At 47.7% G+C, this 26955-nt stretch overlaps 1 protein-coding gene across 3 annotated transcripts in view; it reads left to right on the plus strand.

The window, feature by feature from the left end:
• LOC118931546 (two pore calcium channel protein 1-like) overlaps positions 1 to 26398 on the plus strand; it is a 35396-nt gene extending 8998 nt beyond the window's left edge. Inside the window, exons 3-19 of one of the 3 annotated variants that reach the window (XM_036924127.2) lie at positions 254 to 368; positions 2489 to 2617; positions 3594 to 3710; positions 3813 to 3931; positions 4134 to 4235; positions 5510 to 5636; positions 7358 to 7559; positions 15007 to 15151; positions 15740 to 15925; positions 16935 to 16999; positions 17802 to 17889; positions 18763 to 18832; positions 20844 to 21063; positions 21223 to 21313; positions 23053 to 23166; positions 23374 to 23498; positions 24153 to 26398. In XM_036924127.2, coding sequence (XP_036780022.2) covers positions 254 to 368; positions 2489 to 2617; positions 3594 to 3710; positions 3813 to 3931; positions 4134 to 4235; positions 5510 to 5636; positions 7358 to 7559; positions 15007 to 15151; positions 15740 to 15925; positions 16935 to 16999; positions 17802 to 17889; positions 18763 to 18832; positions 20844 to 21063; positions 21223 to 21313; positions 23053 to 23166; positions 23374 to 23498; positions 24153 to 24322 — 2185 coding nt within the window. In that variant the 3' untranslated portion in view covers positions 24323 to 26398. The remainder of the gene's footprint in view (positions 1 to 253; positions 369 to 2488; positions 2618 to 3593; positions 3711 to 3812; positions 3932 to 4133; positions 4236 to 5509; positions 5637 to 7357; positions 7560 to 15006; positions 15152 to 15739; positions 15926 to 16934; positions 17000 to 17801; positions 17890 to 18762; positions 18833 to 20843; positions 21064 to 21222; positions 21314 to 23052; positions 23167 to 23373; positions 23499 to 24152) is intronic. The other 2 variants (XM_036924128.2, XM_057496989.1) reach the window with 2 other exon arrangements.
• The last annotated feature ends 557 nt before the right edge of the window (positions 26399 to 26955 follow it).

Consider the following 26955-nt stretch of genomic DNA (forward strand, 5'->3'; position numbering starts at 1 on the left):
CACCGCCCTTTTGCTCCCTTGAATGTAAAGGGAATGTGGTGCTATTGATGTTGATTACCTCTGGCATGAGGGAGGTTTGAGTAGGCAGTGGAGATGGAGGGGAGTTCTTTTTGTACTAGATACATACTTATAAACAAAAAAAGCATAGCTTGTATTTTACCTGCCACTGGTGTTCTAATGGGATAACAGGAAGTTTGGGTCCTGCCTAATCCTGCACCTAGTTTATAATCACCTTTATTCTTTTCCTCTTCAGGCTTTACTATTTTTATAACCACTGGACAATGCGAGTTGCCACCTACTTCTTTATCTGTGTAGACCTTTCCCTCGCCCTGTTTGAGGAACCTGCCTTATTTCCAGTACCTTTCTTGGTAAGGATTAAAGACAGACTGGCTGACCAGACTTTGTCACACGTGCGTCGGACCCCACTCCTCTTACTTTTCTTTCTCAAATTTCAATAACTATGCATTTGGTTTTATTTTTATTGCTGGGGGTTGGCTGAGCTGATTCTTCAATCATAAGTCTTTTTAAACAGAGTGGAAGATTTTTGTCTTCTCTGCACACAGGGTTAAATGGATAGAAAATTGTATTTTGAAAGCATATTTCTTTACTGGCAAGTGGACAGTATCGTAAGGTAGTGTAATATTCACCTTGCACATGCCACATTCCCAGCTTTTTTTTCATAGTATATGTTCACAATGTTCTCATGCTAATTCCCAACCCAATGCTGCTCTCTTCTCTGATGGTAGTTGTGACAGAAACTGTGTCACTTGAGAGTCCTAAAATATTTATTCTCTGGTCCTTTCACAGGTAAAGTTCATGGGCCCCTCCCTTTACAGAACAGGCTTGTATTTTCTCCCGTGATTCTGTGGGTGAGTGGGCTAACCTGGGCATATTTTTGCACACGGAGACTTGGCTGGCATAGTAGGTATCTGGGTGCTCTGGAGATCTCTGGAGGCTGGGAGCCTACCTGCAGGAGCGGTGGGCCAGAGTGCCCCCTGCTGTCTCCCACACGGCTGCTCCACATGGCTTAGGTTCTCCCCATGGTGGTGGTGAATCCAAGGAGCATCCCAGTGTGCAGGCACTGTCAAGCCTCCTCTTGCATCACACTTGCTGAGGTACAAAGTCCATCAGGTGCCCAAGCCCTGAGTCAGCAGGAGAGGACCCTGCATAAGGGAATGGAAACCAGATGATTCACTGGGGGCCACCAAGGTGACAGTCTGCACACTTCCGTGTGATCCAGATTCTGCAGTTAGCGAAGTCTCTGGGTAGAGAACTTTAAGCCTAGTGACTATCCAAACAAAGTCTGAAGAAGCAGAGCTGTGCTTTCACAGACCCAACTGAGTCTCTCCCTAACACTGGCCCACCTGGACCAAGGGGAACATTCTACAGGGTTGTCTGCGCAGCCCCTTGCCTATCTCCCAGGTCCTCACCCCTCTGCGCATTACTGGTTGCATAGAGCCTTGGGTTGGCCTTCTGAGTTTCAGTGTTCCTTCAGCCAGCATTTGTACCTCAAGTCTCGAAAACTAAATGTGTTATGGGTGCTCTGGCCCTGATCTAGCATCAACAGGCAAAAAAAACAGGGGGTCCTGAAATTGCCCCAGGCCATTTTGCAAGCCTGACCTTGACAGTGAGTCCCTACAGCCCTTCAGGGATGGACAGGCTGAGAGCCAGAAGGTTTGCAAGGGGGAGCAGCCCGTGTATGTGCCCAGGACACAGGTGCTTGGAGTTGGGGGGTGGGGATTGCATCACCTGCTGCTCTCAGAGTCCGGAGCCAGCCCCTTCCTCCCTGTCCCTTAGGGAGTCCATCCCTCCTGCCCTCACACTAGACCTTTCTGTCTTCCTGGCCTAAGCCTTAGGCCCTCCCCATTTCTTCCTACTTTGTCACCCTCCCTCCCCACTGATGGAGGAAAGTGCCCGTAGGGAGGAACTACCACTTCACGCAATCGTGGGCAAAGCAGGGCCTGCGAATCTCACCACCTGTAGGGAGTTGGGAGGTCGTGTGCTGCACCTCACAGAGGAGAGGCCAGGACTGAGCACTGGGTCTCAGTGGCCTCCATTCTCTAACTCACCAAATAGGGCAGCAGGGGCAGTGAAGTCCAAGGAATGACCCACCATTCCAAAACACATCTTCGGAGAGTTACTCTGCTATTAGGGAAACTAAACGTCCCGTGCTGTCTCTTCTGAATCTAAACATGTGCCTCTGCTGTCCCTGTCCTTCCCTGTCCTAAGGACCTGCCCTCTGGGGCCTCTGCCTGAATGGGCCCCAGTCAGCAAGCCCTGCCAATTGGGTGGGGAGTTTGAGGCTCCAGGACAGGTTTCCTTTTAAGAGGAAGAAACCATTCCAACCAGCAAAGAATTTTGCTGCAACTTGCCCTAAAATTAAGGACATCGCTGATTCTCAGAGGCTGGCATTGAGGGTGCTATGAGAGAACTGAGTTACGCCCCTGATGGCTGGGTGCTGTGCTGAGTCTCTGTTTTCGGCGTGCAGACTACCTCCTTAGTGGAAGTGCTCTGTCTGACGGCGTTCTTCGGGAGACTCATACATTTTGCAAAAGTCACTCCTCAAATGGTCTTCTGGAAGGATACGAAGAACATCTGCATCATGGCGGCCATAGTGGTGAGTGCTCACTGTCGTGCCTCAAGAGTCTGTGGTCAAAGGTGAGAACTGTGAAGGAAAAGACTGGGTTGGTCTGACTCGGTTAAGGCAGAGGGCAGCTTCAGTTCAGTTGAAGACATTAGCACGACTAACTGCCTCTTGACCTTCCTCAGTTTTATTCTTTCAAAGCTCTCCCTTTGCTTTGCTCTGTGAAGCCTCCCCAGACGAAACCCTCTGTGATGTGCCTGTCCCTGCATCCTGGGACAGCCACACCCGTTCCTCTGGGGGTTGCCCAGCGTGGCAGCCAGCACAGCTGCTTTCTGTGTCCATGTCCCCTCTCCTGGTGTTGCATCCTCGTGCTGGATCCTCTGTGCCCTGCCACCAAAGGCCCTGAATTAACATTTTTGAATATGGTAGATGATTCTTTTTCACTTGCATTTTTCTAACATACACTGGGTTATTCTTTTGCCCTGTCCTCAGTGATCACAAACCTGCCCCTAATAAAGATCAGTATAAGGATTTTCTGTATCCTAGATATTCCTACCTTTGTTACTAGGATAGACAACTGCTCTTTGGTGTGTCAAGTTGAAGAAAAGCTACAGTTGAGTAAGACGGAGTATGGGAGCAGGACACTGTAAAGGCTCTGCCCTCAGCCTGCCCGGGTTCCCGGCTCAGTTCTGTACTTACTGGCTGTGTGACCACAGGCCACGGGCTCACCCTCTCTGTGCCTCAAGCATCTCCATCTAGGAAAAGTGCCTGCTCACCTTAGGGATTTGGTGAGGATGACATAGAATAATTATGGAAGGTGCTTTTTATACTCTGTGGCTAGTAAACACACAAATGATGGCTACTATTAATGTTACATCGCAAACTGTGAAAATTGCATTTTTCATGACATATTGTGACCCTCCTTCCAGATCCGAGAACAGGTATCCACACCATCACTTCCTCTGTCCCCTAGTGTGTGGCACTGACATCTGTCCCGTGTCTCTCACAGCTGACCTTGATCGATCTGATTATCTATGGGTCTTTGGAAGCTGTTAACATTCACAGCATTCGATGGTCCAGGGTCTTAAGGCCAGTCTTCCTAATTAACTTCCCCGAGAGTCGTCAGGTAAGGATACATTTTAGGATGCACGAGGGCTTGGGCTTGACTTCGGTTTTTGCAGAAAATTAGCCAATTTCTTGTAAATGACATGAAATTTTGTCTTCACAGATCCGAAGGGCTTTCCGAAGCATCCGGAACACTCTGCCTGATATCCTCTACGTCTTCCTCCTGTTTATGTTCAATATGCTCATATTCTCCCTTATGGCCTTGAAGCTTTTTGGGGATAGGTGAGCAGGCCGCTCTGGAAGTTTTCACCCACGAATGCTCGCATGACTGGCTCAGCCTATTGGCGGCCGCGTCTGTCACCAGACGCCACCTTCCTCATTCAAACACCCTGGGAGTGTTCTTGAAGGAGGAAAAGTGTATCAGAAACCACAATTTTATTTATGTGGGTAGGTTTTTCACTCTGTATTTTTGGTTCCTCTTTAGGAATCTTAAAACAGTGGAAGGATCGGCTTACTTCACGAACATCCTGGAGATAGCATTTGAGCTCTATGTGCTGGTCACGACTGCGAACAGCCCAGACGTCATGTATGCTTGTCCCCAGTTCATGTTCATGGACATCTGTTACTGCAACAGAACTCACTTTGTTCAAAGCAGCTGTCTCCTAACACTAGCTGGACTGAGAGAGGGAAAATAGTGATTTTCTATTTATTCATATTCATGGTAAAATTTTGAAGAATACAGAATTTTACACTCGTGATAGCATACCCTTTCTATGTCAAACTAAAGTTAGATGACTTTTTTAAAAACTGAAAACCACAGGAGACATTGTTTGAGATACAACTCTTAAATATTTGAGTCTGCTTTTTATTGTGAAATTTTCACTTAAGTGTTGAATTCAAACATCTTTGTAAAGGACTCATGGCTTGTTCCCCTAAACACTGATGCGGTTTTCTGGCTAAAGGAAATAGGCAAGACAAGTAAGGATTAGTAGTTGTCATCTTTCCCCCCCAAATGCCAGTTCTTCACACTTGTGGACTTTACTTAGGAGGACGACACTGTGTTTTATTCTACCTTCCTTTGTATTATGGGTTTACCTTGATCATGGAGGTAGAATTATTAAACAGTGCTCCACTGAGTACATGGCTCTAGGGTGTGGACAGAGCTCTAACTGCAAATGCCAGTGTCCCATCTCATCCTGCTGTGTTTTGCGTCTGTCCCCTAGTCCCAAACGGGATCGTCATAACAACTTGCTTTGGGCTGTTGCTCACTCCCGGGCCTGGCGTAGGCAAAACAGAAGTGAGAGGAAGCTCCCAGCCCTCCTGGGTTCCCCAGGCTGCCAGCCGTGCCAGCACCCCCGTTTCCACCAATGTGGTGCTGGCAGGCATGCTGGCTTGTGCCTCTTTCCTGGTGCCTTGATGAATGGTGCCCCTTTGGTTCTCACGGTTCCCTGTGGATAGAAAATTGGCCCCCCAGCAGGCAATCTGATGTCCCTATAGGGTCTTGAGTGTAAACCCAAGCCACACTTTGATTCCTCTGTAATTCTGGGCAAGGTGCTCTCTTTCTAGGCCTCTATTTTCTCAATGATGGTAGGGAATGGGACTGGGGGATCTCCCAGATCCCACCTGCTGGGCAAGTTGGTGCCTCTATGAGGTGCTCAGAATTCCAGAAGGTAGGTTTGGAGCGAGCTGTTTAGCTTTAGGGATGGTGGTGGCTTTAAGACTCCATTCTACCATCTCAGGGAGAGTTGATTGAGAGGTTTTCTGTGCCTTGTGGTCTTGGATCATCTATGTGGCATGTCACCTCTTAAGCACTGTAGCCCTTGGGATTCAAAACAATGAAACATAATTATTTCCTTCTAGGATGCCTGCCTATGACTTCAATTGGTGGTATTCTCTGTACTTTATAACCTACCTCATCATCAACACCTACATCTTCATGTCCGTCTTTCTGGCTGTGGTCTACAACAATTACAGGAAGCACTTAAAGGTAACCTGCCTGACGAAGGGTGAGGAGTCAGGTACAGGCATCCGCTGAGTGCAGTGGCAGGGAGGCTGGCCAGTGCATTTGCTAAATGTCTGAAAGTGTCCTTTTTCTTTTTGCTTTGGTGAGTCTGAACTTATTTGGTGTTTTCCTCTCTTCTGCTAGACAGGGATGTTCTCAAGCAGCCTTTGCGATGGGCCTGACAGCACGTCCAGAAATCATGTGCAATGGCAGGCCCTGGCTTTGCCCCCTGCTCTTGAGGCATCAGATTGCTCATGGCTCCTTGAAACATCTTGTGTGATTGGGGGTTGGGGATATTCTCTAAGCTTCCGACTCCGTTCTGCCTCCAACAGAAGGGGAAACTTCTTAAAGCCAACAGTTTCTGCCCTGATGCCTGCCTGCTTGATTTCTGTCTGGAGAATTCATAGAGGTGTCGGGTGGGCAGAAGGTTTGGGGTATTTGGGGTGGACCGGATGCCTCGGCTATCTCCCCTGGCCGCCGGCCACGGCCACCCACCTTCACAGACCTCTGGTTGGCTATTTTCTCATACTATAAAACTAGTTGCACAGAGAGAAGCCTTTCAACAAAGGGGGATTTTCCTTAAGGGTTACCTTTTGGGTTTTGATCCGTTTGGTTCTGTTTTGAATTTTTCATTGCTTAGAGGGTGTTCCCACCGCTGGGCCAGTAGAAAGCAGAGAGAATTTCAGCATGTGCAGCTACAGAGAAACAGGTGGTAGGGCCAAGGCTGAGATTTGGCCAAATTGGCCTTTGAACGTGTCTGGCCTGTCCAGGCCCTGAGGAATCTCAGCTGTTCCTGACCCAAAGGCTGGGCTCCCAGAGACCCTCCTGTTCTGACTTCCTCCCTCTGGCTGGAAATGTGCTGCCGCAGAGAGCCTTGGGCACCTCTCCTCTTTCACTGCGGGACAGAACTGTTGCTCTGCTTCCCCTTCCTTGAAGGAAGTGTCTCTTGGTATCGCTCCTCAGAAATCAATCTTCTGCAACATGGATCAGTCAGCAAATGAATCTGAAACATGCTTTATGTGCCCAGCACCATACAGAGTTTTCAGGACTCAAAGAGGATTAAGGCCCAGGCCACACCCTCTAAGAATGTGAGGTCTCGCTGTGTAATTAAGTAAGTGAGGACCGTATGCGGTTACAGGCTTCCAGGCCGCAGGAAGGATAGGCATCGGGTGGCCACTGTAACTCTGCTCAGACCCCTCCTTCTGGAAGATTCCCTGTGGTCAGGCCAGATGGCAGTTCCATGCAGGGCCCAGCTGTTCTTCCGGCCCTGGACCTCTTCTTTCCGGACCACTTCTAGCCTAGTTTCACTTCCCCGCTTTTCCTCCTCCTCCTCGTTTTTTGATTGACTTAGTGGTAGATCTGTCTTCTCCTGCCCCTGGGTCTCCCTCTCTCTCAGCAGCATACCCGATTTCCTTCCTTTCTGGAATCTCCCCTCCTCCCGGAGTCGGGACCTGCCTGCTGCTCTGTTTCTCACCTCACAGCTGCTTCTTCGTGGCTCCTTCGTTTGAACTTGGTAAGAGGAGTTCTGTTTTTGCAGACAGGGCTTAGCTACGTGTACCTGTAGCCACGGAGGACCCCACACCTTGCTCATTAGCAGACCCATCTGTGCCTTCTCTTTGGCTATTGGATGACCTGAAAATGTCTGGGATGAGGAAACGGGCTCTCTTGAGTCTTTCTCTTAAAAAACACAATTCTGTTTTTTAAAGAATGAGATTCGCAAACTGGCATACCTGAAACGCCACAAAATGCTAGAGGCTTTCAACATTCTGAAAGTCAAGGTGGGCACAGAGTTTGTGGTTAAGGAGGCCCAGTGGAGGCGGCTGGCCAAGGTCGTGGCGCCGGACATCAGCAGTTCCCACCTGGAGCTCCTCTTGAGGATCTCCGACGAGGGACAGAAGGGGCACGTGGGTAAGGAGCCTTGGCCCCTCACATCCCTCTTCCCTGTGCGCTCCAAAATTGGGGGGCTGCAGAAAGTGATGGGTAACACTGCAGTACTGCTTTTTTATTTTTGTAAATCTGCAAATAAAAATGTATACTGGCACAGTCTGCTGGCAACAAGACGGTGGAAGCAGAGTCCTCACGCTGTGTTCGGACAGGGCCGACCCAGTGCATGTTGGCAAGGTGCAGTGAATCATCCCAAAGCCCTTACCTTGTGCCATGAGCATTCCACTTCCACGCTGCTTTAGAGGAAATCTAAAATACAGCGAGGAAACGTATCAGTGAGTGGTTGCAATCATCTGGATTGCAGTCAGTATTTGAAAGCGCAAAGTTGAAAGGAACCTACACTTTATGGGTCCGTGCTTGGTAGCTATTATTAGTAATGCTTAGTATCTGTGGCCTGGTTATCCCGTGTGGGGCATTGTCATGATTCTCGCCCAGGCTTCGTGTGCTTGTAATCTTTCCCCAGACTCCCCCTGAGGTGGGGTTCTGTGTTCCTACTTGTCGATATGAAAACTGAGACTCCAAGACATTCAGTATCTGGCCTGCAGCCACGCAGCTGTGAAGAGGAGGCCACCTGACTCCTGGTCCGTGTGTTTTACTGTTGCTCTGAACTGCCCCAAGTTCTGATAGTCATTTAAAGGCACATTTTGGTGACATTAAAAATGACCACGAAGCTGAGGTAGCCATGAGGAAAGATGGGAGGTGACTAAAACAAGTCCCAACCTGTACAACACCCCCATTTCACCTGTTTCAAGAGAAGCCTAGATGGAAACACACCAAAATGTAGCAGCAGGTTGTAAATTTACAAGACACAAGGGCACACACACGAGCCCAGGAGAACCATGGGTTTTATTAGGACTCCATGCATGTGTGAGAAGAAGGAAAAGACAGTGACTCTGTGGAATTTATGTGAGAAGTCATTGCAGTGTCCAGGGAAAAAGAGAATCATATAACAAGACACTCCTACATGGTGGCACCAGAATGTTCTGGCAAGAATTTTGGATGCAGGGTGGGAGAAGGCCTTCACCACCTGAGTCAGCAGGGCTTGACAGGCGCCCTCTGGGGAGGCCGAGCGTGTCTCCTCGGGCACCCAGCTCTGCCTCGTGGCTCTGAGTGTGGTTAGGAGCCAGACTCCTCAGACCCTGAACACACTGCTCTGGTGCCCCTGTGAGGGTCGGGCGGTGATTCACAGGGCCTCACAGAGGGTCGCGGGAGGGGTCTCCAGACAGCAGGGTAGGGTGGCTGGCCCTATTGGGCAATCCTTGGACACGGTAGTTGCTGAGATGTGTGCGGTGAAGATTTTTAATTTCCAGCCTGTCGTGGACTGATACTTTGGTAAAATAGCACAAAAATGAATAACCAGAAAAATGAAATGGACAAACATGTAGAATCCACACCCAGTTTATCATTATTAGCATCAGTGGTCCTGCCATGAGATGGTCCTGGCAATTGTTCTCCAAGCTGCTAAATTTTCAGAGCTTATCTCAGGGAGGGGAGAACACAAGAACAGAACCAGCAGGGCCCAGCCCTAGTACTTACAGGCAGTATTGGGACCTGTGTCCCCTTAGACCTCCACGCCAAGGACGGGCCGATGGTGCTGGCCACGTCAGTGCAGGTGTTCCCATTTGGCCCCTCTGGTCTTGGGAATTCTGTGATGATTTAGTGCTTCTGCTGCTTCTAGATGATTGGGACTCTGGAGATGTTGATGCATCTTTAGGACTTAACAAACTTTCTTTGTGATTCCTTCTGTAAAGTGAATTCCTGGATCTCTATTAAAAGGTGGGATGTTCCTAATGCATGATCAAAACCGAAAGTTTCTGTGATGACTGCCCTTGCACTGTTCACCATGTAAGAACTTATTCACTATGTAAGAATTTGTTCACCATGTAAGAACTTGTTCGTTATGCTTCAGAAGATTGGAGACTGATGAGAATTAGGCTTGGGGTCGATTAATGATTGTGCATTGAGTCCCCTATACAGAATTTTATTGTTGTTAACAACCATTTGATCAATAAATATGAGAGATGCCCTCTCAAAAAAAAAAAAAGGTGGGATGTTCCAAATGCAGAGGTGGGGCCTTTTCAGTCTGTCAGTCAGGCACAGGGAGGCCTTTACACTTGGGTGTCTTCTGCCCAACCAGAAAAGGTACCCATGGTCACCAGGACATACTCATGTGAACGTTCCTTTGTTTACAGGGTCAGTCTATTGGCAGCTGTTTCCCAAGTGGGAGGGTGAGCTGCTTTGTCTTGACAGCTCCTTCCATGTTCTGAGCTGTTCAGTCAAGTGGATAAATACGGAGTGTACCAAACACACCTGAGTTCTCCTGGCACCCCTGTTGGTTTGGGGGTACCATTCTGCGGATGATGGAAGCAAGAGGGAGGAGGAGTTCTTTGGTGCCACCACACCACTTTCTTCAGAGTCTAGCAAAGACCTGCCCGTGTGCAGAAGGCTTCTCTGATGTGGCTGTGAGCGTGGACAGGGGAACATCTGCGAGAGTTGCCGGACGAGGCTGGTCAGAGGCAGAGGGAGCAGAGGAGCTGAGGAGGAGGCAATGCAAAGCCATGCTGTGTGTAACACAGTGTTGTGTGGGCCAAGAATGGCCTCAGCCAGGGAGTGTGGGGACCAGGCAACATCTTAGCGCCTCCGGAAGTGAGGGCCTCCCATCGTACAGTGCTCCGCAATTATCCGGAGATAATGGAGGTCAGCCTAAGTGTTGCAGACTTGTGAGAAATAGAAGAATCTGCCTGGGTGACAGCTGCAAATCCAGCTCCCTGGGCAGAATAGAGATGGCAAAGACCCACCTTCCGTCCCTCACATGAAGAACACTGTGGACCTGTTCTGAGTTTTTATCTATTAATATTAATGCACTTTGTTATAGACATATACACATATAGTCATGCCAGTCAGTATGCTTAAATGACTCTGTGATTTAAAGCTTGAAAACTCTAGTTTTTAACAAAAGTATTTTTGTAGCCTAAGGTAATTGTTATATAATTTGGTTTTGATTTGGGTGTCATGAAGAATAAATATATTTATACATGGGGACGTAGCACTTTAATTTCTTAGGAAATCTTTAGGTAAATGCAGATTATGGACTCTTCATCTCAGTATTCATTCATCCAATACCCTGAACTCAGTTAGTAATTTTGGGAAATGCATTTAAGAAACCATAGGTAGTTGATCCTCTATTAACATGAAGGATTTGCGAAACTATAGAACTTTAAATGCTGCAGCCACATAGCATATGCAACTAACTCCATAGGGCTTTGTGATTTTCAATATTGTATGAGATTTACACAAGCCAGTTGATAAAGATACAAGTTTTTAAATCACAGCACAGTTTAAATCATGCTCTGGGGTTCTAGCCCATGTTTAGGTTTACGGACGGACCCTATTAGGTGAAAGTGTGATACCAATTGACCTTTAAGATAAGGGAGGGGACTGTGAGACTATTCCAGCAATTTTAGCTTCTTTGGATAAAAGATTTGCATAAGCTAAAATGCTATATTTCAAGTTTGTATTTATACTGGATAAAGTCAGGAAAAAGATATGAAGCCACATCTTGAACTCTAAGTCACAGAACAGTTTATTTGTTTTCCTTTATTAGGAGCATTAAATACATTTAGATTAAAATTTTAAATTATTTTAACTTGATTTATGAAGTAATTTTATGACATTTTAATTTTTGATTAAAACTTTTTAGATTAAAAAATTTTAACCAGATCTTTAAGAGGTATCTTTTTACTAAAAAAGGTAGAAAACTTGTTTTACTACTGATTGTAGCATATTGTTTGTTAATTTGCATGTTTTTTCTTTATTTTTCCTAACTAGGTAGAGACTCCAAGAATATTAAACCAAGTTAGAATTCCCTGGTTCCCATCTGATTTTCTTAATATTTTAAGAGTATAAAAATACTATTTAAATTAATGTTTTGTTGTTTTACATAGTTTTTACTTGTGGGGCCAGGCTTTATAAACCAATATGTTAATTCAGGGTTTTGTCTGGAAGGTACCTGTGTCAGGGAGAGAATCATTTCATTACCGAGTTCACATAACACTTGTTTAGCATTTTTAATACTTCTGTGCAAACTGGGAGTTTGTCGCAGATTTTTGTTAAAAGAAAAGAAGGTGGTCATTGAGCTTGGAATTCCCCTTCTATCTTAGTGATTGTTTTCCTTTGTAATGTTTGGTTAATTTTTTAAAAAGGATAGCATTATTTAAAGCATACAGAAGTTTTCCTAGATTTCAAATTTTGGGAGAATCTATAAGTCTCCATTGAGAATTTAAGGAATGGATAATGTTCACCTCAAAACTATTAAATTAACCATTTATTGAGAAACTGTTCCCTTTTGTGTGAGTTTGTTAGGGCCGCCATCACAAGGTGATTAGTAGGTGGCTTAAATGGTAGACATTTATTTTCTCACAGTGCTGGAGGCTGGAAGTCTGACATCAAGGTGCCCACAGGGTTGGCCTCTCTCCTTGGTCTGTAAATGACCGTCTTTTCTCTGCTCTAGGCATCTGTGTCCTATCTTCTTTTAAGGATCTTGGCCATATTGGATTAGGGCCCACCCTAATGACCTCATTTTAACTCAATTACCTCTCCAGAGACTTCCATCTCCAAATATGGTCAGACTCTGAAGCCCTGGGAGTTAAGATGTCAACATACTAATTTTGAGGGACACAGTTCAGCCGTGACTCCTGTTTGGCTGGTTCTGGCCGTAGATTTAGCCCTGCTCTGGGGCCTTCTCCTACCTATGGTTTACCTTCCCCCACCCCTCCACACAACTAATCTCTGAAGCCCTGAGTCCTATTAATATTCTCAGCCGATCAGTCTCCAACTGTGGGGGGAGGCAGCTGCAATGTTCTAGTTCGTCCACTGCAGACTTCGCTGCCTCTGCAGCTGTGACTCTGCTAGTCTAAGACTCCAAAGCCACAGGATGACACTCCTTCCATGCCCCAGACAAAACTCGTACCTACGTGATTCTCTTGCTTTCTAAGGGCCCTGTAGACGTTCAGCACAAGCAGCTCAGGACCTCCTGAGCAGGTTAGCAGCAGGCGGAGGAGGCCGTCAGGTGCCCCAGAGACACACCCATGGGGACTGTGATCTCTGCCAGCTCACGATTGGAGTCAGCAAGAGGTCTGGGTCCTCAGCCCTTAGTCCTGCTGAGTTTGTCACCTGAGTTGTAATCCTATTTGTAAATTGAATGAGACCAAGACTCACTTAGTTTGAGAAAAGGAATCCATCAGTAGAGCTCCATAGATGTGACCAGAAGACTGTGCCAGGGTATACTGATCTACAGACTTCCCAGGATTTTACCTTTTACCAAACAACCTTGCACTTAAATAAATGTTACCAGGGAAACAACAGTTGTAAAGAAGACAGCCAGTCTGATTGGTTGGCTTTTAGAGATCATAGGACAAAGCAGTAATTTCTAAGGTCGACGTGTCTAAAAGACTCCTTTGTTCAATGAACACTTTCAAAGACCATTTTAATAACAGAAAGCTGGACAGAATTACAAGCTTCACACACCAGTCTCCTCTCTGTGTGGACAGGAATAGCAGTAATTCTGTGAGCACTGTCACTGCCCCTTTGATCAGCAGCCGTGAGCATTTGTGGTTTCCAAGGCCAAACACTGGAAGTGTTAAACCAAGGAACACAAGTTTACAAGAATGGACAGAAAAGGGCTGACTAGAATTAGCAAGAGAATATGTAACAAGTAATGTATCTACAACAAGGGTTGGCACACTATGGTCAGTGGGTGAAATATGGCCCACTGCCTGTTTTTGTAAATAAAGTTTTATTGTAGCACAGCCATGCTCATCTATGTATCGTTATGGCTGCTTTCATGCTATACTGGCAGAATTGCTTAGTTGAAATGGAGACCATGTGGCCTACAAAGCTTAACATATTTACTATCTTGACCTTTACAGAAAAAGTTTGCCAACCTCTGATCTCCAGTCATCAGATGGGTCCAACTTTGTTCTTAACACAAAATGATAGTTTTGATTCTCTTTGGCTTTTCTTGTTCAACTGAACCTTCTGGATTAAAAGATGTGATCCCAGTGAGACTGATGGATTCTCTGCTGGTTGAGGTTTTAAATGAACAAGGTTTGGATCACCCTGAACCCTTCTTATGCCAGGTCTCCCTAATCCCAGTGGTGGAGTGCACATTGCTCAGGTCCCTGGATCCAAGCTCCCATGTCACCTAATTCTCTGAGGCTGCATGTCCAGCTGAGTGGGTATATATGTTCCTTCTAACTCCAAAGACCCAGTTCATCTAACCTGATGGACTCCTGTCCTTTCATGTTCCTAGGACCACCCACCAGTTAGGGAAAGTACACTTGATGAATGCTGACTCTTGCTGGAGTCTTTGTCTGATTGAGCTCCTCACTCTGGCGGGGCCACACCTCTGAGAGCACTGAGGCTTCTGTGCTGGGTGTCTGTTGACAGCAGCGCTGTATCCTTTCTGGTGCAGACCACACTGCGCTGACACCTGTAGGACCATGATTCGTGACTTACTTCCAAAACCTGACCTGGAGACCTGACATGTGCCAGGCCCTCTAAATGAGAAGCTCTCTAGGACTGAAAAGCTCCTGCCTGTCTTGGGCAGTCGTCTCAGCTGATACGCACCTGCAATTTATTTCAGCCACTTTCTTTGAAGTTTCCAAACTTCAACTTAGCTCCTAAATCTCAACTTAGTTTTCAGAAAAGTAGCAACACTCTTTGCACATTCTGATTTCATCCACTGATGTGATAGTTCAAGTTCATGCATATACAGGTTTAGAACCCGTCCAGTTGAGTCATGGTCAGCACCCAGCCTGCCTGGTGGGAAGGAGGTGCCCTGCTGGCCTGGGTATTCAGCGGGGCTGCAGGGTGTCAGACGGCACCCACTCAGCAGTTGGGAGGTTCTAGCTGGTCAAGAAAGTGCCTACTGTGCTCTGGCTGGTGGTGGGCTGACATGATGTGGAAGCTCTGGGTTGGAGTGAGTCCCTGCGAAGGGGCAGAAGGGACAGTGGCAGAGAAGAGGGTTGGGGCTCAGGAGGCAGGGTGTGGATCACTTCTGCCCTGGAGGCTTCATGGAGCGGAAGGGGAGGTGGGGTGGGGCTGGAAAGGCATTCAGGCAGACACTGCAAGCAGCGATGGCCTGTGTGAGGCCAAAAGTGGGTGAAAGGCAGGAAATGAGGTGGTGGTGTCTGTAAACTAGCAACATGTCATGCTTGGGTTGGCCGAGGGTCTGTGAGGACAGGTGGGAGGCTTGCCACTCGCTGACTCCTTGGCCTTGGGCTTTCACCGTTTGAGGCTTCAGGTCTTTACCTGTGAAATGCAGATCCAAGAGTCTGTGCTGACCTGGCTTCACCCTTTGAATCTTAATGTCACAGTGGCGATGTATTTTAGGGTCATTTTTTCATTGCAGACAAAATGAACTTTCTACGCTTGGCTGACCTCCTCAACATTCAGGTGGTCACTGTCAACATCAAGAGACACCCGCTGGAAGCTTGGATGCCTCGGCTGTACCAGTCGTCCACAAGCCTCTGGGTACAGAAGGTGGTTCGGCACAGGCAAGTGGGATGGGGTCAATTTTTTCTCAAGTGGCTTTACAAACAGGGTAATCTGTTAAAGCTAGGCCGAATATGTTTTATCACCAAAGCTACAAATCAGCTGTCTGCTCCATCGGGGTTCTTGATTTCTCAGGGAGGCTTGGAAAGCATTCTAGAGATGCTATGTCGGACTTTAGCCAAACAGAGGTGTAATGATCCTGTGCTAAGCCCTAAACCATCTCCTCGCCCCCTGATTCTGCCTAAGCTTTCATCTGATCAGGTGCTGTGCCCCCGGAGGGAGATCCATGGGATGCACGGGGAACCATGCCTCTTGCCCCGTCTCGCTCTGTCCTCACCTTCTCCTTGGTGCCACAGGCTGTGCCAGTATCAGGGGGAAGCACGGGGATTGCAGGCCCCTGGCCATGCTGTGAACTTTCCTTACATGAGGAGTGTGTGTGTATGTGTGTGAGTGTATGTGTGTGTGGTGGGGGGTGGGGAGCACCTTGTATTCATCACATTGGGGGGAAACACAGTCGTTCCTCTACCGGAAGGTGCTCCTTTCACTGAAATGTGGCGTGACACGATGTCATCTTTTTCTCCTCATGGCAGGGCTTTTGTCTGGGTTTATGATGTCATCATTCTAATAAATGCCATATTCATTGCTCTGGAAGAGAAAAACCCCTTCATATCCTATGCAGAATGGGTTTTCCTTTTTCTCTACATTATTGAGATTCTCCTGAAACTGTACACATTCGAGCCCAGAGTCTATTTTGGAAGGAAGCAGTTCTGGAACTGGTGAGCATGTGGGTTCTGGGGAGTGGGGAGAAGGGGCTTGCCCTCACAGCTCGGGGAATATAGTTTTAGTTTCCCAAGCTCCATCTGCCTCTTGAGGCATATGATAACAACACCTTGTGGGTGGGAGTATATCTGGCTTCCTCAAAGTTATTATGTATAATGTCAGTTTGAACTGACTCTGGCTAAAATGAGCATCACAGATGAGGACACCTTGGGGTGGAAAGGTCCTTAGAATGTCATACCCCACCAGGCAGTTCCTTCCGCAACTCCATAGTCTTGTTATCAGAAAACCTGGCCTGTGTGGCTGAACAATGAGAATTGTTAACAAGCTCTTTTCTGGGCTGGATGTATCTCCCATGACCTTCTTTTCTCCAGGCTGTGTACCGCCTGGTTGCAAACCATCACCTGAATGCTGTGTGTTAGGCACTGGGGGACACAAAGATACAATATGCAGGCCTGACCTAAGTAGGACTCAGCAGGGTTGGATCTCTGCAGTCATTGTTCTCAGTGCCAAGAAACTTGCTAGGATGTGATGCGGCCAAAGGGGAGCTGGTCAGTGTCGTCCAATGCTTTGGCTCCATTGTCCTTTGACACCATTGTCAGAAAGAAAAGTAAGGACGTGATGAATTTCCCTTTTAATTAAAAAGTTACAATGCGTTTAGTAAAATTAATACCAAGAAAGATTATACTATGTATTCTGAATATGTATCACAGTATTCTTATAGATATGTAGTTACTTTAGAAGACAAAGGGGTATGAATTGGCTGAAGTAAGCCCCCTACAAATTCCCATGGTTCATTGGAGCATCCAGTGAAGGATCATCAGATTGTTCAAACATAGCACTTCCTACATTGTATCTACTGTCCTAAAAATTATGGAAATCAGTTTTATGGCTGGGTCATTGCTTTGCATGAGATACTGGATTCAAAGTTTTCCCGGGATTCACTGTATCCTGAGCTTGGTAAGCCTTTTCCTTGATCTGTCACTGACTTTGCTTCCTCCCCGTCAGGTTTGACACGCTGATCATCATCGCAGCCCTTTTGGCCACTGTGGCCACCACCACCATTCAGCCAGGTCAGAGCCGCTCACGGACGGGCAGCTTCACGCCCTCTAGGATCACGCATCCAATCAGTAGTCTCGGTCAGACAACTGCTGTGCACCACCAAAGCCTCTGGGAGGAGGAGGAGGGGACACAAGAGAATTAGTAAAAATGCTGCATGTTCTGGAGCAGGCTGGTGACTCCCTGTGTGTGTAGCTGTATATTAGAGATGCCATTTGTAGGCGTCCATCACAGACCTGCCGTCTCCTCTCCCGCACCGCCCTTGGTCTGAGGGCTAACTTCCACACCTTTCCCCCTGCGCCCACTCAGGGTCCAGCTGTAGCAGGAACTTGGCTTCATTCCCTGCTCACCACCCTCTTCTCTCTACCCTCCTGTGGCCCCACCCACACATACCACCGCTGCCATGCACACTCCTTCCCATAGACAGCACCGCAGGTTGCTTAGAGAGAGTGCAGCTTCTTCCCATGACTCTGGAGTGAGTGCTGGGGAAGGGAGGGCGTGCTGAGATGTGATCTGTTCAGCTGCACCCACAGTCACTTCTTGATGACCATCTGAAGTCTCCACCTACACTCGCCATTTAGCTCTAGGGCCTGCAGGACTGCCCGGGTCCCACTCTCGCCAGTGTGGTGTGGTTTGCTGGGGGAGCTAGTGATCTGGGGCGGCACTCACATCCTCACGGCTCAGAGCCATCGTCCTGGTCTTGAAGTACGGCCGCAACTTCCCCAGTGCCCACAGAGTCTCAGGCCTCCTTGAATAAAGGGACAAGCCAGAGGTTCTCAGAAAATGGAATGTTAAATGACTGTATTCTTTTTCTAGCAAGAAAATACAACAGCCAGCAGATACTGGACATCGTCTTGGTACTGAGAATACTGCGGCTCTTGAGGGTCATTGTCAGCATCCAGAGGTAATGATGAAGTGACAGCCGTGCTGGGGTGGCTGCCAGGCCTGGTGGGGACCACTCCTGCCTCGGAACTGCAGCCACACCCAGCTAGGGACCCAGAATGCAACTTGTGTGGAGGACCTGGGCTTCTCTGGCAATGGTGGGGAGCGGAGGGAGCCCGTGTAAAGGCAAAGAGCACTCAGAGGGCAGCTCTGTGAGGGTGGGGATTTGTCCCCATGTCCCCCTGCCGCACAGCGCCTGAATAACAGTGGTCATGAAGGCAGCTGATGTCGTAAGTCCCTCCCACAACCCTCTGTGTAGGGCTTTGATTAGCCCTTGATCACAGGTGATGACAATGACGTTCAGAGAGGCTGAGTAACTCTCCCAGTAGTGCACAGCGAGAAAGAGGCAACCCAGGATCCTGACCCCAAAGCGTGGATAAACTCTGCCTGTTTTTGATAGGGTTCCTTTCAAAGGATGTGGGGAGATGCTTCCCTCCCAGGACTGGTCTGCACCTCCAGAAGGTGATTGCATCATTTTAAGCCTCCAGGTCAGCCTTAAAACAGGCTGGATTTTGATGGAGAAAAAGGTGGGGAGAGAAAAGCTGAGACGGCAAATGGTTTTTCAGCCTCAACACCCACCTCCTTCTTACCAGCAAAATTCTGTGATTGCCTTTCTTATGTTTTTTAAAACTGCCTTGCTTTGCTACACCCCTACATGATAACTCACCCCTCAGCTTCGCAGATAGGCTGATCCTGACAAAATCCTAAAGGCAGACCCCTGCAGTATTCAGAGAGGGCTCAGGACTGGGCAAGGGGCATCAGACTGGGCATGCTGGGAGGTGCTGGTCCTACATCTTATCTACTGCCTTGTGCCCGAAACTTTGTTTTACCCTAGATTCCGGGTCATCATGACCACCTTGATTAACATCGGCCCTGCGATGCTGACGTTTGGTGGACTTGTCTTGGTAAGGGGGTGTTCTCCTTGCTGCTCTATGTGAAATAAGCACCGAGACATTCCTTCTTAGCAACTCTCAAGTCAGCCTTACTTTATTTATGCAAGGGAAAGAAAGGGTGATGAAGGAAATGAGATTCGCTGGTTGCCAGTAGTTATTTCTATAACTCTTATTTTTGGAAATAGCAACTGTCTAGGGACATTGGGCCTCTCTCAGTGAAGGTACACTGGCTACTGTGAAGACATCACAACTTCAGTGGGCTCACCCAGTCGGAGTTTCTTCTGCACCCTCACCCCAACCCCACCACCGGGGTGGGTGTTCCTAGCTGGCAGGTGGTCCTCAGGAATGTAGGCTTCTTCTAGCTCTTGACTCTGCTACCCCCAGGCCTCAGATCCTTCTTGTTCTGCTGAGAAAGCCCACCTGCCCTCAAGATCCCTGAAGGAAAGAACACCTGTGCCACACAAGGCTCCAGGGGGCTGGTGTCTCCCACTCAAGGGATTCTGCACCATGGATGGGGGAGCTCAAATATCAGTGGGCAGGCTGCTATGGGGTACTTATTTTTCTTTTCTGTTATAATGGTACAAAAGGCAATGAGTAGAGAAGAATGAAAGGTAGACTGCAAGTCACCCATTCCCACCCCTGCTCCTTTCCCAGAGATAGCCATTATCAAGTGTTCCTCCTTACTCCTACTGACCATTACCGTGGGTGCAACAGGCATGGCACACACAGGCAGGCACCCATCCAGCTCGTTGTTTAGGCAGACGGGATAGTCCATACAAAATGCTGCACAGCTTTTCTTGGACCCACTATCTTTGTCATATGTCCTGGAGGCACATGCCTATAGGCTCTGCTATGGTTAAATGTGTCCCACTGATGGGGGACTCCAGAAAGCAAAAGGCCAGCCCTCTACAGACAGATGGTGAGGTGGTTTCACCTTTTTGGTTTCACCCAAGTGCTGTGGTGAAGACCATTCTCACACATGTATCTTTGTGCTTTGTTGTTTGTATCTCTTGGATACATTCCAGGAATGGAACTGCTAGGCCAAAAAAAGGTGGATGTGTTCAAAATTTGGATCGTGGAGGCAAATTGCCTTCCAAAAGATGTGCTCCTACACTCCAAAGGACAGCGTATGAAAACCTCTGTGGCCATGCAGGCCTCGCAACTGGGGTTTATTAAACATTTCCATGTTTTCATCTGATAGGCCAGCAAGTGTGTGGCTCTGACATGTACTTCTTCAGTTATTCAGAAAGCTGGAAGTCTTTTCCATGTTCTTTTGGCTGCTTATGCTAATTTTTTGATAAATAGCCTATTTCTATCCTTGGTCCATTTTTCTATTATTTATTTTTCTTTTTAATATATGATTTATAGAAATGTTTTGCCTATTAAGGAGCAAGCTTTTGGTAAGTTGTATACAGAGCAGTTATTTTTCCTTACCTGTCACTTTTTTTTCCTACATAAAGGCTTCTTGTGTTTTTTTGGCTGTATGTAAGTTTAAATTCATTTACATAGTCATTTTTGCCAGTCTTTTTATTTTCTAGTGCTTAGGTTTTATGTCATGTTTAGCAAGGCCTTTTCTACTCACTTTTTTTTTGTTACTTTCTGTTTTTTTACATTTGAGCCTTTGGTAACTGAAATTTATTTTGGTATAAAAAACAAGGTAAAGCTCCAACTTTAATTTTTTCCGAGAGGACTAGCTCTTATTTATTGAATATATTTTATCCACCAGCTTGCTAGCAGCTTTGTTTTGACTTTGTAAATGGAATCCATGGTAGGGACACAGAGTGGTCCAGTTGGCCAGGTCCTCCCTGTCTCCCGCCCGGGCAGCTTGGGCTTCTCTGGAAGGAGGCCGATTGGTCAGCCTCTTCCCGATGCATTTCGGGACTCTTGGCTGGGCAGCCATCCCCGGAACAAGAGCAGCAGCCAAATCTGCGGGGCCTCTGGCCATGGCCAGGTGTCCACGGTCCCGCATCCTGCACGTGCCTCCCCCGGGGTCTGCGGGTCATGTGCCCACTGACGGTCTTAGGTGGTCTACTACGTGTTTGCTATCATCGGGATGGAAGTGTTCCATGGCAAGGTCCGGTTTTTCGGCCCGAACGCCACCACCCCTGATGCCCTGGTGTGTGGGAACCCGGCCCTAAAAGACTCGGCGTTCGCCCGAGACAAATACTGCAAGAACAACTTCAACGACCTGGCCTCCTCGTTCATCCTCCTCGTGGAGCTCACGGTGGTGAACCAGTGGCACAATATCCTTTCCGAGAAGGTGGTCTGCCACAGGGGCTGCTGCTCCCCGGGGCTGGGCAGGGGTCGCTGAGAGAGACTTCCGGGAAGGGGATGCCGTCCTGGTGTCCCTGAGCCCAGGGGACCCACCGCGGGCCTGAAGGTTTGGTTCCTTAGCCTCGGACTCCTTGCCGGCGGCTTTGCCCTGGTGACTCATCAGGCAGCGAAGCTGTACTTCATCGGCTTCCACGTCGTGGTTGTCATCCTCATTGTTAAGTGAGTTCCTCCTGCCCTGGTGGCCCCTGCAGCTCTCCTTTCTCAGAATGTGGAGGCGCTTCCACCTGCTCCCTGCTCCTCCCCAGCCCACACTGTGGGTAGGTCGCATGCCGTGCTAGGTGGGAGGGCACGGGAAGGAAGAGGTCGTACCTCTGTTCACACCTGTTTTGCCATAGTGTCTGCCAGCACTGTGCACGTGGGCATATGGTACCCGTCTCAGCCTCAGAAGGTGTTTGGGTCAGGACTCGGGTCCTGGCCAGGCCGCCTCCCCTTCCCCACTGGGGCGGGCTCACCATGAAGGCCTCCCTGAGAATGCTGTCCGCCCTTCCCTGCATGGAGCCTCCACTGTCCTTGCAGAGGCAGAAGGGCAGTGTGCCCCTGGGTCACTGGTTCCAGTTCTGTCCTGACCCCTCCCAGCGGAGGTCTCAGTATTTGAAAGTGGCTGTGACATATCACCTCTCCAAAGGGCTTCCGGTCCAGCTTCACAGTCCCTGATTCTAGGTCCCTGGTTCTCGTGGGACCAGAACCTGAGTACCCAGACCCCTGGGATTCTCTCCCAGAGCCGTGTTCTGGCTGTCATACCCCTCTCAGCGCCTGGGGCCCACAGTTACTGGGGTGACAGCTCAACGCCAGTGCCTTGTCACATTGGGGCTGCTTTGGTCAATAATGCCTTGGTAATGTCCTAGTCAACAGAGGGGAAGAGAGGAAACCCCACAGGTGGCTCTAATCAAATCAGGCCTGCTTGTCCTATGCAGCCTGAATGCAATACTAATGGGAACAGAGAAACGCCTCCCTGGGGGCCACTTAAAGAGGTCTGGGTCCCAGGGCTGGGGCTGGTGGAGGCAATAATGGGAAAAGACTGCAGGGGTTTTTTTTGCTCTGCTCCAGTTAAAGCGTGTGGTGCTCTGACAGCCTGGGCTCTGTGTCATCACTGTTAAGTCAAAAACAGTGAAGGGTATGAGATTCTCCCCCACTTGCAAGCTAACAGGTTCATCTGCCACCTGTGTACACTGACAGAAAGCAGGGCACCCTGGGTCAGAGACAAAGACAGTTTATTACTTATGGCAAAAACTGCAGTCAGAGCTGGGAAGCCCTCTATCAGTTATCTGGGCCCTAAACCCCCTGAACAATGTGGTGAGCACCAGCTGGAGGGGCTACAGGGCAGGAAGGGACTCCAAAATGAGGAAACTCTGATCTTATATCAGTAGGGCTGCTGGGGACCTGCCCACCCTCCCATCTGGAGACAGGGAAAGAGAGAGATCTTATTATTACTTTGGAATGTCAACAGATCGCAGGGGAGCGTAGGAGCTTTATCTCTGCTCCCCTGGACTGTCTCTGCAGAGGGAGGCACTGCTAAGCCTTACTATCCTGGAACGTGTCTGAAGACAAAGATTCCAAAATTAGCTCTTGATGCCTTTACTCAGAGGACCCAGACTGTGCAGAAACATGAAATTTTCATGAAGAATTATCTATCAACAATTAGTCTAAGCTTTCCCTTAAATAAATACCATTTTCTTTTATATGCACTGTTTAAATAGGATCTAAAGGATGGTTCCCAAATGGAAGTTGTGTCCCATCTTTGAGAGACGTGTCTGTCGTTTCTCTCCTCCGTGTTGCCTCTTCTTTGCAACTATAGGCTGCCTTGCTATTTGGGCTCAGACATCCCTTGGAGCCAGGATTCCCTAACACCCAGACCGCTTGACCCCACCTAACACCCTGACCCTCTTACTCTTTCTCAGTATTTTCATAGCATTCATCTTGGAAGCATTTTTTGTGGCATATTCATTAGAAAAAAGTGAAGTAGAAACTGCCATTGAGAAGAAGATTCAAGAGCTCAGAATGGGAATCCAAGAGTGAGTAGTGTGTTTCCCTTCACAGACTTTTAGAAGAGCCCAATCTTTTAGAAAGATCCTGGTCATTTGCAATCTCTAAGAGCCAGTTCTCAGGGACACTGGCTGGATGAGAGCCCTGACTGTGGCTAGATGACGACAGGGGGCCAGGGCTCGGAGGACATGGCCAAGGGACTTGACCCTGCTCATGTGGTCTCTTTGTCCTTGAAGGGAAGAAATGCAGGATGGGAAGCTCATTGATAACATGGAATCCAAGGACAGTGGCTTTCATGGAGATGATGGAGACAACAAAAGGAAGACTTTGAAAGGGCTGTACTTCAGAATTGCATCAAAAAGTAAGTTCTAACCCAGTACAAAATTTCCTCCAAACTGTGTTCCTCACTGCAGCCAGTGAGGTGATTTTAGAATGCAGATCTGACCTTCAGTGGCTTTCCATTCTTAAGATAAAGATGATCCCCTGCCACGGCCTCTGCAGCCCCCATGCCCGGTTTCTATCTCAGCTTCTCTTCCTTCCTTCCAGGACCCGCCATGCCTGCTGCATGTTTATTGTCAAGGGATTGTTGGGTCACCATCTGTCTTCTTTGCAGACTCAAAGCTCGGCTGCATGTGTGCAGAGCTGTGTCCTTTTTGCTTTCTGTTGTGTCCCCAGGGCCTTACAACATGCATCAGACATGGGGACCCTCAACAACTGTTTATTTGCTTTATTAATTCTCAGTGATTAACAATTGGCTGAGTAAATGCAAACCAACCTGAATGTCAGTTTGGGTTGGCTGGAGCACCCATGACAAAATAAATGCAGACTGAGGAGTGTGACAGATGGCAAGAACAGTGGTCTGAGTGTGCAGCCCCAGCAGGGTGGCTGTCCTCCTCCCTCCTTCAAGGACTTCTCCTTGGGCTCCAGAGCCTTCAATGGCTGGACAGCTCAGTGGGATCAGCACCAGGAAGGATGAGTGATTTCTTTTCTGACATTTTCATCCTTCCTTTCAAAGAGTGGCTCCCATGCCAAGCATCATCTTCGACTCGGAGGCCATCCTTCAGGAAAGCCTCGCTCTACCCTGGTCAGTTGCTCCCCGCTGGCCCAAAGCACCAGTTTGCATGTGCCTTTCTCCTTCCTCCTAGAGTACAGGACTGTGGACACCTTGCTGCAGCAGATGTTTGAGTCTGAAATTGCCCCGGAGGATGAAGCCCCTTCCTTGGATGAGATTCTCAACTTCTCACCCAGTGACATATATCCCAAGAATCCCAGTTTTGAAAACAGTGCATGATTCTGGGCTGTGGGCCCACAACTGGAAATCAAGATAAGCTGTTATCACTTTGTGCATATGCTACCTAGAGAATGTGTTTCCAGGCCAGGTTCCCTTCTGTGTTCTGATAATCCTGTGAACCCATTCCACTCACCCTGAGTAGCCAGTTGAAGGGTGTGGAAAGGCTGTCTCTGTGTGCCCCACCTGGGGTCATTCTGAAGTCTGATTGTGGAAGTCAGGAGAGGAAAGGAAGAGATTGAGAGGAGCATTTATCATACACATTTTAAGTACATGTGCAGAGTCCTTTCCGTGGGCATATAAAAGCTTTTCATTTATTTTATATATTTTGCTATTCTATTAAACAAATACTGTGCTACAATGTTGCACAAATAAATTTTTAATAACTATAGTAAAAGAATACATTCTAGTATAGTAGCTTTTAGATGCAGTGTTTATTCAAAATGAAGAAAAACATGAAAATAAAATTCTGTAAAATTGCTTCTTTTTCAGGGGGAGTTTCTCAATGTTTAATTAAATTACAATTATAGCAAGACTTTTGAGTAAGTCACTCTCTGAGGTTACTTTCCCCAGCTGCAAATATCCCAGTACAGTGACATGCTCCTTCTGGAAAATTAAAAAGGATTTTTAAAGTTCATTTATTTAAAAATTTTAAGTTGTGGTAAATACACATAAAGTTTACCATTGTAACCATTTCTTAGTGTATAGTTCAGTAGTTTTAAGCATATTCATATCTATATGCAACCAATCTCTGGAATTTTCCCTCCACCCCAAATGAAACTGTGACCATTAAACTATACTCCCCTTTCGCTCCTCCCCTGGTAACTACCATCCCACCTTCTGTTTATACGAATCTGACTACTTGGATGGTATTTGCATTCTGAGCAAGTGTAATCCTTTCCAGAGTTGTCTGGGTGTGACTCCTCATTTTTCTGTACCTCGTCATGGCCCCACCATATGGCAGGGGAGTTGGTGGGAACACATCTCCATGAGCTGAGGTCTTTGGGTGCAGTGAGGCCTGAGTCATGCTTTGAGTCATGTGTCGATACACATGACACTAGCTTGGGAGGGACTTTGTTTCCTCCGTTCTGCAGGTGACCTCTGGTATAGGAGCAAAGCCAGGATTTTGCACTGACTCTGGGGCTAGACTGTCTGGCTTCATATCTGGTTCCTCACTGGCCACACCACTTAACCTCTGTGAGCCCCATTTCCTCACCTGCATTTGACACAAATGGTACCTCCCTCCCACACCTGGTGCCTGTAGGAAGGTGACCGGTGGAATGCCGGCTCAGTGCTGTCTCAGCGTTTGCTGTTCCCAGTTTAAAACTCTGCCTGGGATTGGGCATCAGTGCCTTAGAATTCCATTATCATGAAGATTCCCAGGAGGGGGACCTTGCCGACCTATCTAACGGGATTTGTGCAGTCCTGCCATCCTACCAGACCTCTCTTATTTCTTTATCTAACACTTATTATTATGTAAAGAATTAAACTGAAAGTACTGAGTGGCAACTTAATTTTCTAAATTGGAAAATATGCTGGCCATTTTTTATGATGCATTGTAAAAAATTCAGTACAGAAATAAGAGTAAAAAGTGGCCTTTTTCTTCCTTCTCCTCCTTCCACCCCCTTTCATTCTTCTACACATTATCTGACACCCCTTTCCCAGTATAACTGCTGTGTTGTTTATCCTTCTGGAACAAAATCTACCCATTTACAGCCATTATCATGCATATTATTATACACTGATTGTATTTTTCATCCTAAGTGGGAAGACATGTTCATGTATGTTCAAGAACCTGCTTTTTTCACTTACCAGTCTTTGTTTCATGTTGAGGGGTGTGTGTGTGTACATATACACAGAAATGCTGCCAAGTGTTCCATACCATTAATGTTTCATGACTTACAGAAGAATTCACTTTTTCAGGGACCTATACATTGTTACTCATGTTCAATATTAAACAATAATTGAGCAAACCTTGTTATGTATTGTTTCTGCATCTGTGAGTCTGTCAGTACAAGAGTCTGGGTCAGACTTTCTGGACCCAATTACTGCTGACTTGCAGCAGCCCGCGTGGCCACCAGGGGACCCCACTGGCCCAGCTACTGCTCACACATCTAGGAAGAAGAGGATTAATAGGGGGAGTTGTGACAGGGATTGCAGCCTTTCTCCAGGTCTTTCTCTGGCCTTTTAGTGAACTAGTCACCCAGCTTGGCAGTTCATTCCTCAGTCTCCCTGCCAGGGGGATGTGGCAACATGATTGGGCTGTGAGCCCAACTGGGGTCTGCTCCTGGCTAGTACTACCCTTGGGAAGTCTCCCTGCTCTGCCTCCACTTGTCGCCGGCTGGGAAATGGCAACAACCAGGACATCTTGTAGGCCTTCTGCAGAGGATTGCACAGTTCCTGCCAGCACAGGATTGCTCACCCCCCAATTGCAGTGGGAGACTGAAATCATTTTTGTCTTCTCTGACCACTGTGCACGTGGGTCCTGTTACAGTAGCTTAGCCTGCCTAAAGCCTAAGCCATCCAGAAA

This window comes from Manis pentadactyla, chromosome 2 (assembly GCF_030020395.1).
Source record: "Manis pentadactyla isolate mManPen7 chromosome 2, mManPen7.hap1, whole genome shotgun sequence".
NCBI lineage: Eukaryota > Metazoa > Chordata > Mammalia > Pholidota > Manidae > Manis > Manis pentadactyla.